The 14,879-nt window shown below is 43.8% G+C and overlaps 1 protein-coding gene across 1 annotated transcript in view; it reads left to right on the top strand.

The window, feature by feature from the left end:
* The window catches only part of SLC75A1 (solute carrier family 75 member 1), a 72,521-nt gene that overhangs the window by 27,806 nt on the left and 29,836 nt on the right, over nucleotides 1-14,879 (top strand). The window contains exon 7 of the mRNA XM_089691552.1: nucleotides 3,326-3,437. Within this exon, the coding sequence (XP_089547678.1) occupies nucleotides 3,326-3,437 (112 nt within the window). The remainder of the gene's footprint in view (nucleotides 1-3,325; nucleotides 3,438-14,879) is intronic.

The raw sequence follows: 14,879 nt of genomic DNA, 5'->3' as shown, positions 1-14,879 counted from the left end.
TCAGCTAATTGCTGATCTCCTCCGCTTTTCCCACCACTCCATCCCCCACAGCTATTTCCTCCTGTACCACTCTCCCCTCCCTCCTAGATTGTAAGCTCCAAGGAGCAGGAACCCCTCGTGTATTGTATTGTTACTGTCCTGTCTCGTGTACTGTCTCCCATTATAATGTACAGCGCTGAGCAAACTATTGGCGCTATATAAATCCTGTATAATAATAATAATTTGCCAATATCCTGGCTAGCTTCCTGATAGCATTTATTGTTTTTTATTATTATTTAATTCCTCCTGTTGAATAGAGCAGGCAATGGTTATTTATTGCTATCTCTCACACCTTTGAGAAGATTTACACTCCACGGAAAGTGTTGCCTGTGCTCCTGGAGCATACCTAAAAACTTTAAGCGGAAGTTGGCCGTATTTATTTATGAATCCGGCGTTCCTGAGCACATGTGCATCTGCTGCAGCTGGGGGTGGCCGGGACACAGAGCAGGCTATTCTGTGGGGCACATGAATACTCCACTGGGGGGCAAACGTTAGCCAGTTCAGACAGGAGGCTGCCTCTGATGGTCCATGGAAGTCAGCAGTTGCAGTGAGTGTATGAGGGTCACACTACCTTGCATAGCTGTATCCTAGATACTCAGTGTTTTTCTCTCTGTATTGCATTCAGATTAAGTGCTGTAGGAAGTGATGTCTTCCAGTAAGTGGGGTGGGGGAGGCACATGTGCACCACTAGTCGTAGGTCCGCTGTGTTAACCTCTTCTGGAAGGCCAGGAGCCTCTGGGCAATCTGAGCCACTATGTTTGTCTGGCATTGTGGCTACTACTGGTGCTTCTGCTTCGGCGTATGTAACCAAGAAGGATCTTGCTTCAGCCTTAGCAGGTTTAGAGGATAAGATTGAAGGAATGATTGCATCTGTTTCTCAGTTGAATAAGAAACAAGCGAGATCCTGTTCACTGGACCCACTGGGTCTTGGACCAGGAGTGGGTGGAACCAAAGGATGAATGGGCGGTAGAAGAACTGGAAGAGGGTCAGGCAATAGAGTCATTGTATGAGGGGTCGCAGCCTGAGGAGAAACAGACGGTTTCTGCTTTTCAGTCTCAAAGGTTATTAGTTCAGGACCTTACTGATGTAGTCCCTTCAGAATTCAGGTTACTCCCCATAGAATCCTCTGAGGTTACGTATTCTTCTCTGGGCTCTTTAAGGCCTCAAGCTTTTCCGGTGCATCCTCTTTTGGAACAAATTATGTATGCTTTAGGCCTCCTTCTCCCTGGCAGGTTCAGTCACACAGCCAGCGGTGGCAGCTATTGGTATTCACTAGTGTCTTTCTGACCATGTCAAATGGTTGCTGGGAAGACCATCGGTGCAGGGAGAATATTTGGTTGGGTATTTGGAGAATGTTCCACATGCTTTATGTTTTGCGGTTGATACTCTTAAGGATTCTATTCAGCAAATTTCTTACATGGCCCTCTTATCAGTTCACATGGATAGGATTTTGTGGCTGAAGAGTTGGTCAGCAGAACTGCCGTGCAAAAAGTTGTTTTTTATTTCATGGGGAATGACTGTTTGGGGAGGATTTCAGGGGGAAAGAGCTCTTTAAAAGGAAATCCAAGCCCTCTTCTGTTAAGGGAACAGGGGCTTTGGCTGCTGGTCCCTCGTCTACCAGACAGTCATTTCAGACCCCAGTCCCAGTCCTTGCTAAACCAGCCACATTTTTATGTTTACCCAGCTTTCCTCATGCTATCTGAAACACAAAGAATATTTAGTAAAAGTTGACCTTGAACTGTTGGCTATAAAGACTCTTCTGTTTACCTCTGTTGTCCATAACCTCCCGCCTTCATTTTCAAGAATAACTTTATTATAAGGTTAAGTTTTCTGTTTCACTGTTTTTATTGTAGTTTGGCTTATAAAAGTACAAATAGTTGTCAGGATCAACAGTCAGAATTAAGTCATTTCAACTACATCAGATGATACATTTCAGAGGAGAGTCAGTACATATACTGGAAAACAATTAGAGTGCAACTGTTTAGAAAGTAGGGGGTTTGTGCACCCCTTCACCCTTTCCACAACTAAGGCACTAGGTGAATTGAACCAATAACAAGTGATACTGTAAGGTTCATTTTTAAAAATCCTTCAAACATTCCACGATAAGGTGTGCCCACAACATTCAGGTATTGGCTAAGAATGAAGAGAAGTGTGTCTGTACAATTTGCAGAATCTTGATGGACAACATACTTTTATCTGTGGTTTAATAAAAAATAAAACTGAAGGCAGACGTTTGGTAATTTTGTTTATAATAATAGAAGCCAATGTAAAAAGCTAAATCAGTCCATAGATTATGCAAAAAATGCCACCACTGGTTGTAGGAAAGGAATTTGCTCCCTTCCCCAACAGGCAGTGTTGATGGGGAAATCCCTCCCACAGTGATATGTTCACACAATGAACTGGCGGCACTAAACGCTCAGGAAAAACCCAAAAGGCAATTTGTACACAAGTCCATCAAATGATACAACCAGGGTGCCCATGCTTGGATTGAAATTTGGCTGGTCTCCGCTGAACCATCCGAATTTTGATCCATGTATGGCTGGCTTTAAGGTTACAAACATGTAACATGCAACAATCGGACTGTGCGATCTCTATTCAGTCAACCTTAGATCTATCAAAACTGTATGTATGTAATATGAGGAATGTCCCTAAATTATCCAATCAATTCATATCCAGTTAGGCAGGCCCTTGCACTACACACTTGTTATTAGATCTGATAGAGATTGTATAATCAGATTGTAATGTGTATGGGGAGCTTAAGAAAGAGATGAGAGAGATATTTGAAAGGTGTGGTGTATTGCACTGCATTTTCAGTGAACGTGAAGACTGGCTATAAGGATGTCCTAAGGATATAAAGTTACATGCTGATTTTTGCATTTTATTTTGCATTTTATGGTCTAGTCTATGACCATCAGGTATGATAACAATTTCCTCCAGTAGTCACCAGTTATTACATACAATCAAGCAAGCATGGTAGCAGGTAACCACACTCATCTGCTCATCTCTATGTCCTTTGTACATGGTGTGGGCTCTAGAAATGGGGATACAATGCTTTTTTAATAGAACCAGACAATAGGACTTGCATATAAAAAGTGTTCCAAAGGATATAGTGCTTCCGTATCGTACCACTTCATTTCCTAACATGAACGAGAATAAAGACAGTTGAAATAGATTTCCTTTTTTCATACTTTTGTTTGAGTGTTGTACCTTCATTACCTCCACGTTTATTAATATGTAAGAACCTTCTGAAGCCTATGTAAGTAACACATGAATTATCTGTGTGCAGATGTGCAGAACCTCCAAATGTTGGGTCTGGTCTACTTCCTGTATCTCTTCTTCTTCTCCGGTCTGGAGTACACCAGCAGCTTCCTCACTCACCAGCGGTTCCAGTTCAACAGGTGAGTTCAATGGAGGGAGAGAGAGGATACAGGACAATGGGAATCCACTAAATATGATGGGAGTAACAGAATTCCTGTTGCTTTTGTACATGAAGGACAATAATTATTATTATTATACAGTATTTATAAAGTGCCAATGGTTCGCTCAGCGCTGTACATTACAAAGGGGGACAGAACATGTGACAGAACAATACCAATACAATGCAAAACATGAGGGGATTGAGGGCCCTGCTCTTTGGAGCTTACAATCTAGGAGGGAGGGGATGGTGGCAACGGGAGGAGATAGCTGTGGGGGATGAAGTGGTAGGAAGAGTGGAGGAGGTCGGCAAGTTAGTAGGGGGTGGGGTAGGCTTCCCTGAAGAGATGGGTTTTCAGGGTGCGCCTAAAGGAGAGGATAGTAGGTGATAATCTGATGGGTTGGGGCAGGGAGTTCCAGAGGATGGGTGACACCCTGGAGAAGTCCTGGAGGCGGGCATGGGAGGAGGAGACCAGGGAACTAGAGAGAAGGAGGTCTTGTGAGGAGCGGAGTGTGCGTGTTGGGCGGTACTTGGATATTAGGTCAGTGATGTAGCACGGGGCAGTATGGTGGACAGCTTTGTACGTCAGTGTTAGGATTTTGAATTTGATCCGTTGCGCTACCATAATAACGTATTAGGATCTTAATAAACCTTAGAGTGGTTCCAAATTTGAAATATTTTTTACCTTAATGCCATCCCTGTACTAAGGTAAAAAAATATTTTAGCACTTGCTGCGCCTCCCAATCTATCCTCCCTAAACATTTATCTGAGTCCTCTATCAATCCAGAGCTGTGCCCTGCTGCAGTTCTTCTCTCCCCTCCCTGCTCTCACAGGCTGAACTCATAGCACCAAGAGTTATTGGCTGCTGAGGCTGCTGCTGTTAGTCAAATCCTGTGAGGGGGGAGCATAGGAGTGGGTGGCCCAAGCTGCGCTGTGTGTGTCTATGGACGTACACAGCCAAGCTCAGGAGAGTACCTGCAAATGTGCCCCAAAGCACACAGCAGGTAAGTGGAAAATGTTTAAGGCAAGTACAAAATATTTATTATTTAATTTAAAAAATTTGCTGTTACAACCACTCAAACTTGCATAATGCTGCATGTTTATACAGGTTATTAAACTCCAAGAGGGCGTCACATAACTCTGTGGTGCATTATCTGGTATTTATATTTTAGTGTGATTATCTGGGGTTCCTTTTGCGAAAAAATTTTCTTCCTACTCCTAATTTTCTTGTCATTGAGGTAAAAAATGAACATCAATTTGATTGCATGAACTATTAGAAAATCATACATTTTTAATTTCTTCCAGACTGCGCTATAGTCGAAAGACGGCTACAGCGCAGTTGTCTAGTTCTGGGACGACATCCATGGATGTCATTCCAGAACGCACCCCCAGCGCTGTGTGATCGCTGTATCCTACGGCCGTTTGCCCTACGTGATAGGGTAAACGGCCAATCACAGCGGCCTTTTACCACGTGATCAGCTATGTCCAATGACACAGCAGATCACCAGGAAAATACAATTGCCGGTTATCGGCTGCACTTTCCTCACGCTATCACAGCATGAGAAAAGTACTGTCGATAACCAGCAATTGACAGAGAAGTGATCGGCACTGATGATTAGTGCCTTGTTGATCAGTGCCCATCAGTGCTGCCCACCTGTGCCCTACAGTGCCACCCACCTGTGCCTAGCAGTGCCACCCACCTGTGCCTAGCAGTGCCACCCACCTGTGCCTAGCAATGCCACCCACCTGTGCCTAGCAATGCCACCCACCTGTGCCTAGCAGTGCCACCCACCTGTGCCTAGCAATTCCTAGCAGTGCTGCCCCTCAGTGCAGCATGATCAGTGCCAGCTCATCAATGCCGCCTATCAGTGCCCATCAGTGCTGCCTATCCGTGCCACCCTACTAGTGCCCATCAGTGCAGCCTCATCAACGCACATCAGTGAATGAGAAAAATTACCTGTATGCAAAATTTTATAATAGAAACAAAGAAAAACTTTTTTTTCTAATTTTTGGCTATTTTTTTTATAGCGCAAAATATAAAACACCCAGCGGCGAGTACATACCACCAAAAGAAAGCTCTATTTGTGTGAAAAAATTGATAAAAATTTCATCTGGGTACAGTGTTGCATGACAAAGTGTCATTCAAAGTGCGACATTGCTGAAAGCTGAAAATTGGTCTGGTCAGGAAGGGGGTATAAGTGCCTGGTAGGCAAGTGGTTAAAAAGTAAAATTTCAAAGAAAATTCCACTAGTGTATGGCTAACATTAAAGGGTAAGTTCATCTTTTGGGAACAAATAATATTTTTCCCTAAGGAGCATGCAAAGCATTGCACCCTTGATCAGTGGATTGGGGTGCAATGCCAGACTATATTCATATGGGCTGACTGTTTACAAGCTGAAGGGCTTGTGAATGAACTACATGGCTGCTCATCAGCGACCTCTCAGTCCAATCAGAACTACAAAGGCTAATGGTAGTTGTAGTTTGTGCATTCACAGGAAGTTGTGAATGAATGAGGTGACAGTCTGGACAGAGCCCTGCCCGGCCGCATTATTTTCAAAAGGTGGCAGCAGACACAGGGAGAAGGTCCCCCGCTCACTGTCACTGGGAGGGGGAGAGAGTGCAGCTGCTGGAACATGTTACATGTTCCACCCTTAATGTAACCCCATGTAACTTTTAAACTGTGTAGATACGTAGTCCAAGGTGGACTCCTAACTACAGAAGGTGACATAACTACTCATATAACCAAACAGCTATGGAGAGCACATGGTGTTCCTTATGACACCTGGAGAAAAATAGGAGCTGTTGCCTGTTTGGTTTGCTTTCTGAAAACTGGTGGAAAGGACGCATATATTTTAAAGTATATTTTTGAATCTTTATAATCTGCAAATGTACATTTAAAGTGTTACTAAACCCACGACAGTAAAATCAGTCTGTATATGCAGTAATGCATGCTTGTTATACTCACTGTGGAACCTTATACGCATTGTGTAAAAAGGCTGTTTGATCCTGTCTTCTCTGATCCCCCACTTCTACTATCCCCAATCCATCTGCTGATAGTACAAAGCTCCAGGAGTCGCTCTGCACCAGGGGCGGACTGACCATTTGGAAACTCGGGCACTGCCTGAGGGCCCGGGGTCAGTAGGGGGCCCCATGAGATGCCCCTGGTACCTTTTTCATAGGCTTTTTTGAATTTGGGCAAGGACACAGATCCCCATGATCCCCTATTGCCCAGGGGCCCCATGAGTTGTCAGTCTGCCCCTGCTCTGCACATGCTCAGTTTAATGTGTATTGCTAGATAGGTTTTTATTTTTTTTGGAAGGGTACATGTGATTAGCACAGGGCCAAGCAGGGACTGATGTGAATGCACAGAAGGTGAAATGCTGTGTAAATTATTGGCACTCCAAAAATACCTGTACTATATGACGCTGATTGCAGTGAGCAGTGTAGACATTCTTTCTTTCCTCTGTGATGTAGTGTAAATATTACCCACTATTTGGAAACCACTACAGACCATGTGGCTATCCCATCACTTTCAGCTGTGTTGATGTCTGCGATATAGAATTGCATATTCTCTTTTGACGTGTGTAGAGGGCAGCAGACGAGCTGTAATATTCCTGGAATGTGTCTCTGAGAGCATGTCTGGCCGTGGCAGATCCCCCTGAGCTCTGTTGTGCACACGTAGCATTAATAGTGCCCCGCTGTCAGCTTATTTTGGACATTTCATTTTGTCTTATCTCCAGCCACAAATGGGCCAGGATTATGCCGTGTAATGAATGAGGATTTTCAGCCAACAACCGATCACAGTGCTGGGACTACTGATTGTTTATTAGGATTATCTGCTTCATGAGTTGTTCTCTTTTAGCTAGCAAATCTTACACTCACTCTCAAATGTCTTGTTTTACTCTGTTTATAACGAACCTGTCAAGGATACAGAATGGTATATCAAACTCTAGCGCCTTTCCTTTTGGGTGGGGCGATTAGAATGCCTGTCAGGTTTAATTGTCTGGGTCTCTTTTGAGGGATATTCTATCTTTACTCATTTAAACAGTGACCTCTGTTCCCCTCATTTCTTGTCCTGATGTCACAGGGATTAAAAGAACATGGAAATCGCTCTAATAGAGTGACAGACAGCAATAAAAATGTGGCAAAGATTCAAACCCATCCCTGTTCTGTTCATAACAAAATAGGTTTTGGCTGGGGTTGGGCTTCAAGCAGACACTGTCACCTTACCCATGCCAAAGGCAAAGGGCCACTCCGGCCCCCATATGCTCTCTTTACCTTTGCTCCCTTGCAGCTCTTTCCTCCTCTACAGTAGGAATACTTGATACTTCTGGGTATGGGGAAGCATGTGACTTTCTTCACCGTGACACTGCGTAGCCTGGCAGTCCATCACTAGGCCCAAACACTGTCACATGACCAGGGGAATGATGTCATCAATGCCCAGGTTGCCCATCATTGCTGCTTAAGACAAGGGATCAGCAAGGGAGTACACATAAGGTGAGTATATGGGGGTTGGTGGACCCTTTATAGAGACATGGACACTAAGCTAATTAACACGTATACCTTCCACTCCTGCAGTGTGAAATGGCTAATTTGTTGTCTACTACCTGACACCCTTGAAAATAATCCCTGGAATTCTTAAAGCATGTTGTGGGCACTCATCAGAAATCTGTCATCCACCTGTCCAACTAATTCCTCACGTTGCAACAGATTTATATACAGCTGACTGTCAGTAAGGTGTATATAAATCTGTTGCAGAATTGGCTCTGACATAATTTTGCCCCAGTCTATTCTCTGGTAGGGCTTTTGATGGTGCTTTCATTGTAGGAGCTACAGCAGTAGCAAGGGTGACAATACTGTGGTGATTTCACTGCAGAAGGAAGAGTGTTGTCACCTTATCAAAGAAGGTGGTTCTATAAGCAGCATCAGCTGGTATATAACAAATGCTCTAGGGGATACTTAAAAAACAGAAAGCCTTGTCTTATAGATGGGCAACCACTATCATAGTTACACAGGTTGAAAAAGACACTAGACCATCTAGTTCAACCTATAAAAAAAAGTAGGAAATCCAAATAGAAAACCTCTTTATACACACTCCTATACCCACCGTTGATCCAGAGGAAGGCAAAAAGAAACAATAAAGCATGACCCATTTTCCCCAGTAGGGAAAAAAAATCCTTCCTAATCTCCAATGAGGCAATCGGAAATTCCCTGGATCAACTACCCCTGTTATTACCTGTAAAAATAATATCCAGTTATATATTTTTGTAATTCCTTTATTTTCATGGGTCAAATAAAATACAAACAATGACCATCCACATGAGCACTCAGGTAATTGAGTTACATATGAACAAGTCAAAACATTATGAGTGGGAGAGTGGTAAAACAGCAGCAGCAGAATTATTAGGATTATTAGTTGATCAGAGAGCATGAGGATGGGCCCCCTAACAAATCTAGTGGACACCAGGGGCGGACTGACCATTTGGAAACTCAGGCATTGTCCGAGGGCCCGGGGTCAGTAGGGGGCCCCATGAGATACCCCTGGTACCTTTTTCATAGGCGTTTTTGAGTTTGGGCAAGGACACAGGGGCCCCATGATCCCCTATTGCCCGGGGGCCCCATGAGTTGTCAGTCTGGCCCTGGTGGACACATAGGGGTAAATAATAACTAATGCATCAAAAATATCAAGCTCTGCTTAGATAGTGCCAGCAACCAAAGTGCCGAAACAAAAGCGAAATAATAGAGCAATGCAGCCAGCAGCTGGAAGCTTCCAGACGGAAGAGGGGTGGTGTTAGAAGGTAAAGAAGAAAAAAAAAAGAGGATAGAGGGAGATTGTCGGGGGGGGGGGGGGGGGGGGTAGCAGGACAGAGGGAAAAAAAAAGGAAGGGGGGTGGGGTTGTACAAAGTTGTCCCTCTCCCAGTGTAGGATAAGGCTGTGAGGCACTGTGAGGCAGAAAGCTCATTTCGGTAAGCGTCCGTGAACACAAAATTGTTCCAAGGTCTCCATATTTCTTTTTAGAACTCTTCCTTGTTATGCAGGGTGGCTGTAAGGTCCTCTATATCCCAGAGAACATTAACCTCCCTGGCGGTATTCCCGAGTGTAGCGCGGGGTAAAGTTTAAGTACCAAAAGCGGTAACCACGAGCTACACTCGGGAATACCTTGCAGCGCTGCTCCGGGATCCCTCGGTCACTTACCTTGTCCTGCACTCCCGCGATGTCCCTCCTGCAGTGTCCCCGGCAATGTACTTCGGCAGATGCCAGCATCTGTCTTCTGGGTTCCGTCCCCTGTGAGCGTCATGATGTACGGGGGGACAGAACGGCGGGAAATTTGAAAATGACAAAGTGACATTCACTAAATACATGAAAATCACATAGTAAAACATTACTGTATCCAATCGTTTCACATACATTTTGTCCCGAGTGCTTTGTCCTGCGCCCTGCCTGCATTTTTACCGTTCTTTCTGCCTGGAAACTGAGAAATGTCCACGGCGTCCAAAAAGCGCCCCTTTAGGTCAAAAGCGGTTTTAGACCAGCCAGAGAACAGCGATAGTAAATCAGAACCACTTGCAGAATTGAGTGATGATTCGTGGGGAAATTTGTCATCAGACACTGAAAATGATTTTGCGACTTTGCTCAGTGATGTGCGAACTTGGCGCTATATTTCAAATTTCAGTGTTTTTGGTTTGATTATATTATTGAATTAAATTTATTATTATAGTATTATTTTTTATGATTATTTATTAAATTAGAATTTATGATTTCATGTTTCAAATTTTATCCTACCCGGGATGTTTACTAGACTCTTGTTCGGACAGATTTCAGTGAGTTATTCCTAAAAAATTACAGGCCTACAATAAAAAAATACATATTTCCATGCAAAAAATGTACCGCTTTGAGCACAGAAATATGGACATAATCAGACCGCTAGGGAGGTTAACTCTAGCAAATCAAAGAGCCTTTGAGGGAGGGTCGATGCTCCTCCAGCAAATCGGTATACAGGCCTTAGCTGCATTTAGGAGCTGAATCGTCGGAGATGATTTGTATTTTTTAATAGGTCTCTCTGTCAGATGTAGCAGGCAGGACGCCAAGTTATCATTATTATTACTATACAGGATATTATTATTATACAGGATTTATATAGCACCAACAGTTTGCTGAGCGCTTTACAATATAACAGGAGACAATACAGACAATACAGTTCAATACAAGAGGGTTAGGAGGGCCTGATCCTTGGAGCTTACAATCATGAAGGTCGACTGTAGTAAGCTGTTTGATGACTGAGGTTACATCTCACCTGGATTCCTGGACACTAAAAAAATATGGAGCATGGTCCTGCCTTCTGCACTGCAGCACCAGCATGTATCTGGTATCTGTGAAGAAATACCGTGGAGTAGGGAAGGGGCACTGTACCATCTGGTAAGGATCTTATAACTGGTTTCCTGAACCCTTGCACATATAGAGGACTTTTTTTTTTATAATGGAGAATTTTCCTCTGGCTAGGAGTGAAACTCATGCCAAGAACAGATTCCCATTTTGCTAGAAAAGTAGGTATGTAATCCTCACCAGGGTGAGTTAAAGTTGCATAAAGTAGGGAAAGGGAGTGACATACTGGTTCCCCTTTATGACATAACGATTCAAATCCAGTAAGTGGATGGTTGACACCCGGGGAGAGAGAGTGTGCCGGCGAAGGTAAATGGCACAACTCAGGTCCACCCCAGAAGTCTGGGGGGGGTCAACCAGACAAGTGAGATCTGCAGCTATCAACTGCTCTTCCGATGTTGGAAAGTCAGAAAGATGAGAGTAGCCTTGAGCTTGGAGACGGCGGAATTGCCCCTTTTGGCGGCCAGGAATAAATTCTGGGTTGCCCACGATAGGAATCGTGGGCGAAGGAAGCAGGGGTGCTGCGAAACGTCGCCCCTGCCACCTGGAGGGTGCTGCCAAGAGTGGGATGTGTACTCAACTCCTTAGGCAGTGGGGACGCAATCCAAGGCCAACTCATGGCGGTGCTCTGGGAGTATTCCATAACCATAGAGACTCAGAGTTTCACCTCTCTATTACAATTGCAGTCAATTATCCTAGTAAGATGTGCTGCCTTATAGCGGGTTCATATATCTGGAGGGGCCAGCCCTTCAGAAGATTTTGGCAGGGAGAGGCTCTGTAGTTTCTGACGTGATCTCTTATGGGACCAGATGAAGTTCCGAAACTGAGCACTGATATTCTGGAAAGAAGAGGGGGGCAAGCGGATGGGAAGAGCTTGTAGTAAATAAAGAATTTTGAGGGAGTATTGTCATTTTAATGGCATTGCAACAAATCTTTTAGCTTAAAAAGCAGAGGCTCAAAATTTGCAGAGTAAAGCTTAGCTAGGTCTGGGGTAATGTTTGTCCCTAGGTATCTGATCGCATCATGCGCCAATTTAAGGAGAAGCTACGGACAGTCTCCGAAGTTAATTTTAAAATGTGACAGCTCCCCATATTACTTTAAGGATTACAGAAGGTTTGGTAATGAGGTGAGCGGGTCTGTGACGAAGAAAATCAAATAGTCGGCAAAGGCCCGCCACCGTGCATCCCAGGTGACTTCTAGAAACCTGTTATGTTGGGGTTACCACGAACCCTACATAAGAAGGGCTCCAGCGTAAGAATAAAAATGAGGGGGGAGAGGGGGCACCCCGTCTCGTCGCATCCGAGATCGGATGAAAATCGGCTATATTTTGTGCATTTAGGAATGCATCCAGTTCTTTATAAAAACAATCTACTGGGCTGGTCAGAACCAGTTCTTGAGAGAGACTAGGCCCCATTTTCACAGTTCTTATTGTGAAGAAGACTTTCCGTGTGTGAAGGTTAAATCTTTTCCTCCAGATGTAAAGAGTGCCCCCTTGTCCTCTGTGATGACCTCAGGGTGAATAACTCTACACAGAGTTCACTATATGAACCACTGATGTATTTATACATGTTGATCATATCCCCCCTTATGTATTATACATGTTGATCATATCCCCCTTAATCTCCTCTTCTCAAGAGAGAATAAATTCAGTTCCTCTAATCTTTCCTCATAGCTGAGCTCCTCCATGCCTCTTATCAGTTTGCTTGCCCTTCTCTGCACTTTCTCCAATTCTTCAATATATATTTTTTGTGAATTGGGCATCTCTCTCTTTCTCTCAAGTCTATACCTCTTTTAATACAAGAGAGGATTTTTCTAGCATTAGAAACTGCAGTCTGGCATTGCATATTATTAATTCTGTGATTTACCAGAACACCCGGATTCTTCTCCACCATTGACTCCCCAGCTGTTCTCCCAGTATGTATGATACCTGCATGTTTTAGCCCCCAAGTGCATAACTTTACATTTATTATAAACCTCATTAGTCATAAAGTCACCCAATCAAACCGTTCATTGAGGTCGGCTTGTCAGTTGAAAACATTCATGGAGATGTAATTCCACTGCACAGCTTGGTGTCATCTGCAAACACTGAAATGGTACTTTTAATCCCAGACCCTATATTGTTTATAAATAAAATAAAAAGTAAGGGTCCCAACACCGGACCATGGGTACACCACTAATAACCTTAGACCAGTGGTCGGCAAGCCGCGGCTCGCGAGCCACATGCAGCTCTTTACACGCTTTAATGCGGCTCTTGTGTGCCGGGCGCCCGTTCCCCTCCCTCCTCTCGGGCGGCAGGGACTCTGCAGCGTGATCCAAAAAAAAACCAGCCAGGGCAGCGCACTCAAATGCAATGATTGGCCAGTCTCGCTGCCACTCACATCCTGATAGCCAGTGATTGGCTGTCAGGATGTGTGTAGGCGGGGCAGCGTGACGAACGTGAGAGGAGCTAGGCTCCTCTCACAGTCCGCCCTGAAGACCGGAACGGCGCGGGAACACGGCGAGAGGAACGCGCGGAGCAAAGGTAAGTGAATTGACACAGGGGGGACTTGGCTTACTACTTACTTACTACTACTATATGAGGGATGAATTAATATGGGGGATGAATTACTATAGGGGGGATGAATTACTATGGGGGATGAATTACTTTGGGGGATGAATTACTATAGGGGGGATGAATTACTATGGGGGATGAATTACTATAGGGGGGATGAATTACTATGGGGGATGAATTACTATGGGGGATGAATTACTTTGGGGGATGAATTACTATAGGGGGGATGAATTACTATGGGGGATGAATTACTATATGAGGGATGAATTAATATGGGGGATGAATTACTATAGGGGGGATGAATTACTATAGGGGGGATGAATTACTATAGGGGGGATGAATTACTATAGGGGGGATGAATTACTATATGGGGGATGAATTACTATATGGGGGATGAATTACTATATGGGGGATGAATTACTATGGGGGATGAATTACTATATGAGGGATGAATTACTATATGGGGGATGAATTACTATGGGGGATGAATTACTATGGGGGATGAATTACTATGAGGGATGAATTACTATATGGGGGATGAATTACTATAGGGGGGATGAATTACTATAGGGGGGATGAATTACTATAGGGGGGATGAATTACTATGGGGGATGAATTACTATAGGGGGGATGAATTACTATGGGGGATGAATTACTATGGGGGATGAATTACTATATGGGGGATGAATTACTAAATGGGGGATGAATTACTATATGGGGGATGAATTACTATGGGGGATGAATTACTATATGGGGGATGAATTACTATATGGGGGATGAATTACTATATGGGGGATTAATTACTATATGGGGGATGAATTACTATGGGGGATGAATTACTATATGGGGGATGAATTACTATATGGGGGATGAATTACTATGGGGGATGAATTACTATAAAAACTTATTGAAACTAAAAACAGTGTACCATCCTATGTATTTTCAGTTTTAAAAATGTGGCTCTCAAAATAAATTTAAATCGTGGTTTTGGCGAGATTTGGCTCAGTTGAAAAAAAATGTTGCCCACCACTGCCTTAGACCATTCAGAGTATACATAATCACTACTATCTGAATACGATCTTTTAGCCAGTTTTCTATCCATTTACAAACTGATTTTTTTTCAAGCCTGTAGACTTTACCTTCCACATCAGCTGTATGTGGGGAACTGTGTGAGACACTTTGCCAAAATCTAAGTTTACTATATCCACAGCCACTCCTTTGTCTAAGGCAGAGGTCTCCAGACTTTCTAAACAAAGGGCCAGTTTACTGTCCTTCAGACTTTAGGAGGGCCGGACTGGCCAGTGGGAGTAGAAAATGTCCCAGCGTCAGTAGGAGTAAAGAAAATTACACAGTGCTTGTAGTCAGTGGAAGGAGGAATAGTGTCCAGTCATTGGTATTAGTTGGAGGAATAGTGCCCCATCATTGGTATTAGTGGGAGGAATATTGCCCCATCATTGGTATTAGTGGGAGGAATAGTGCCCCATCATTGGTAT

This window comes from Staurois parvus, unplaced genomic scaffold (assembly GCF_062004578.1).
Source record: "Staurois parvus isolate SC_StPar_1 unplaced genomic scaffold, SC_StPar_1.0 ptg000564l, whole genome shotgun sequence".
NCBI lineage: Eukaryota > Metazoa > Chordata > Amphibia > Anura > Ranidae > Staurois > Staurois parvus.
This window is presented reverse-complemented; position numbering and strand designations above follow the sequence as displayed.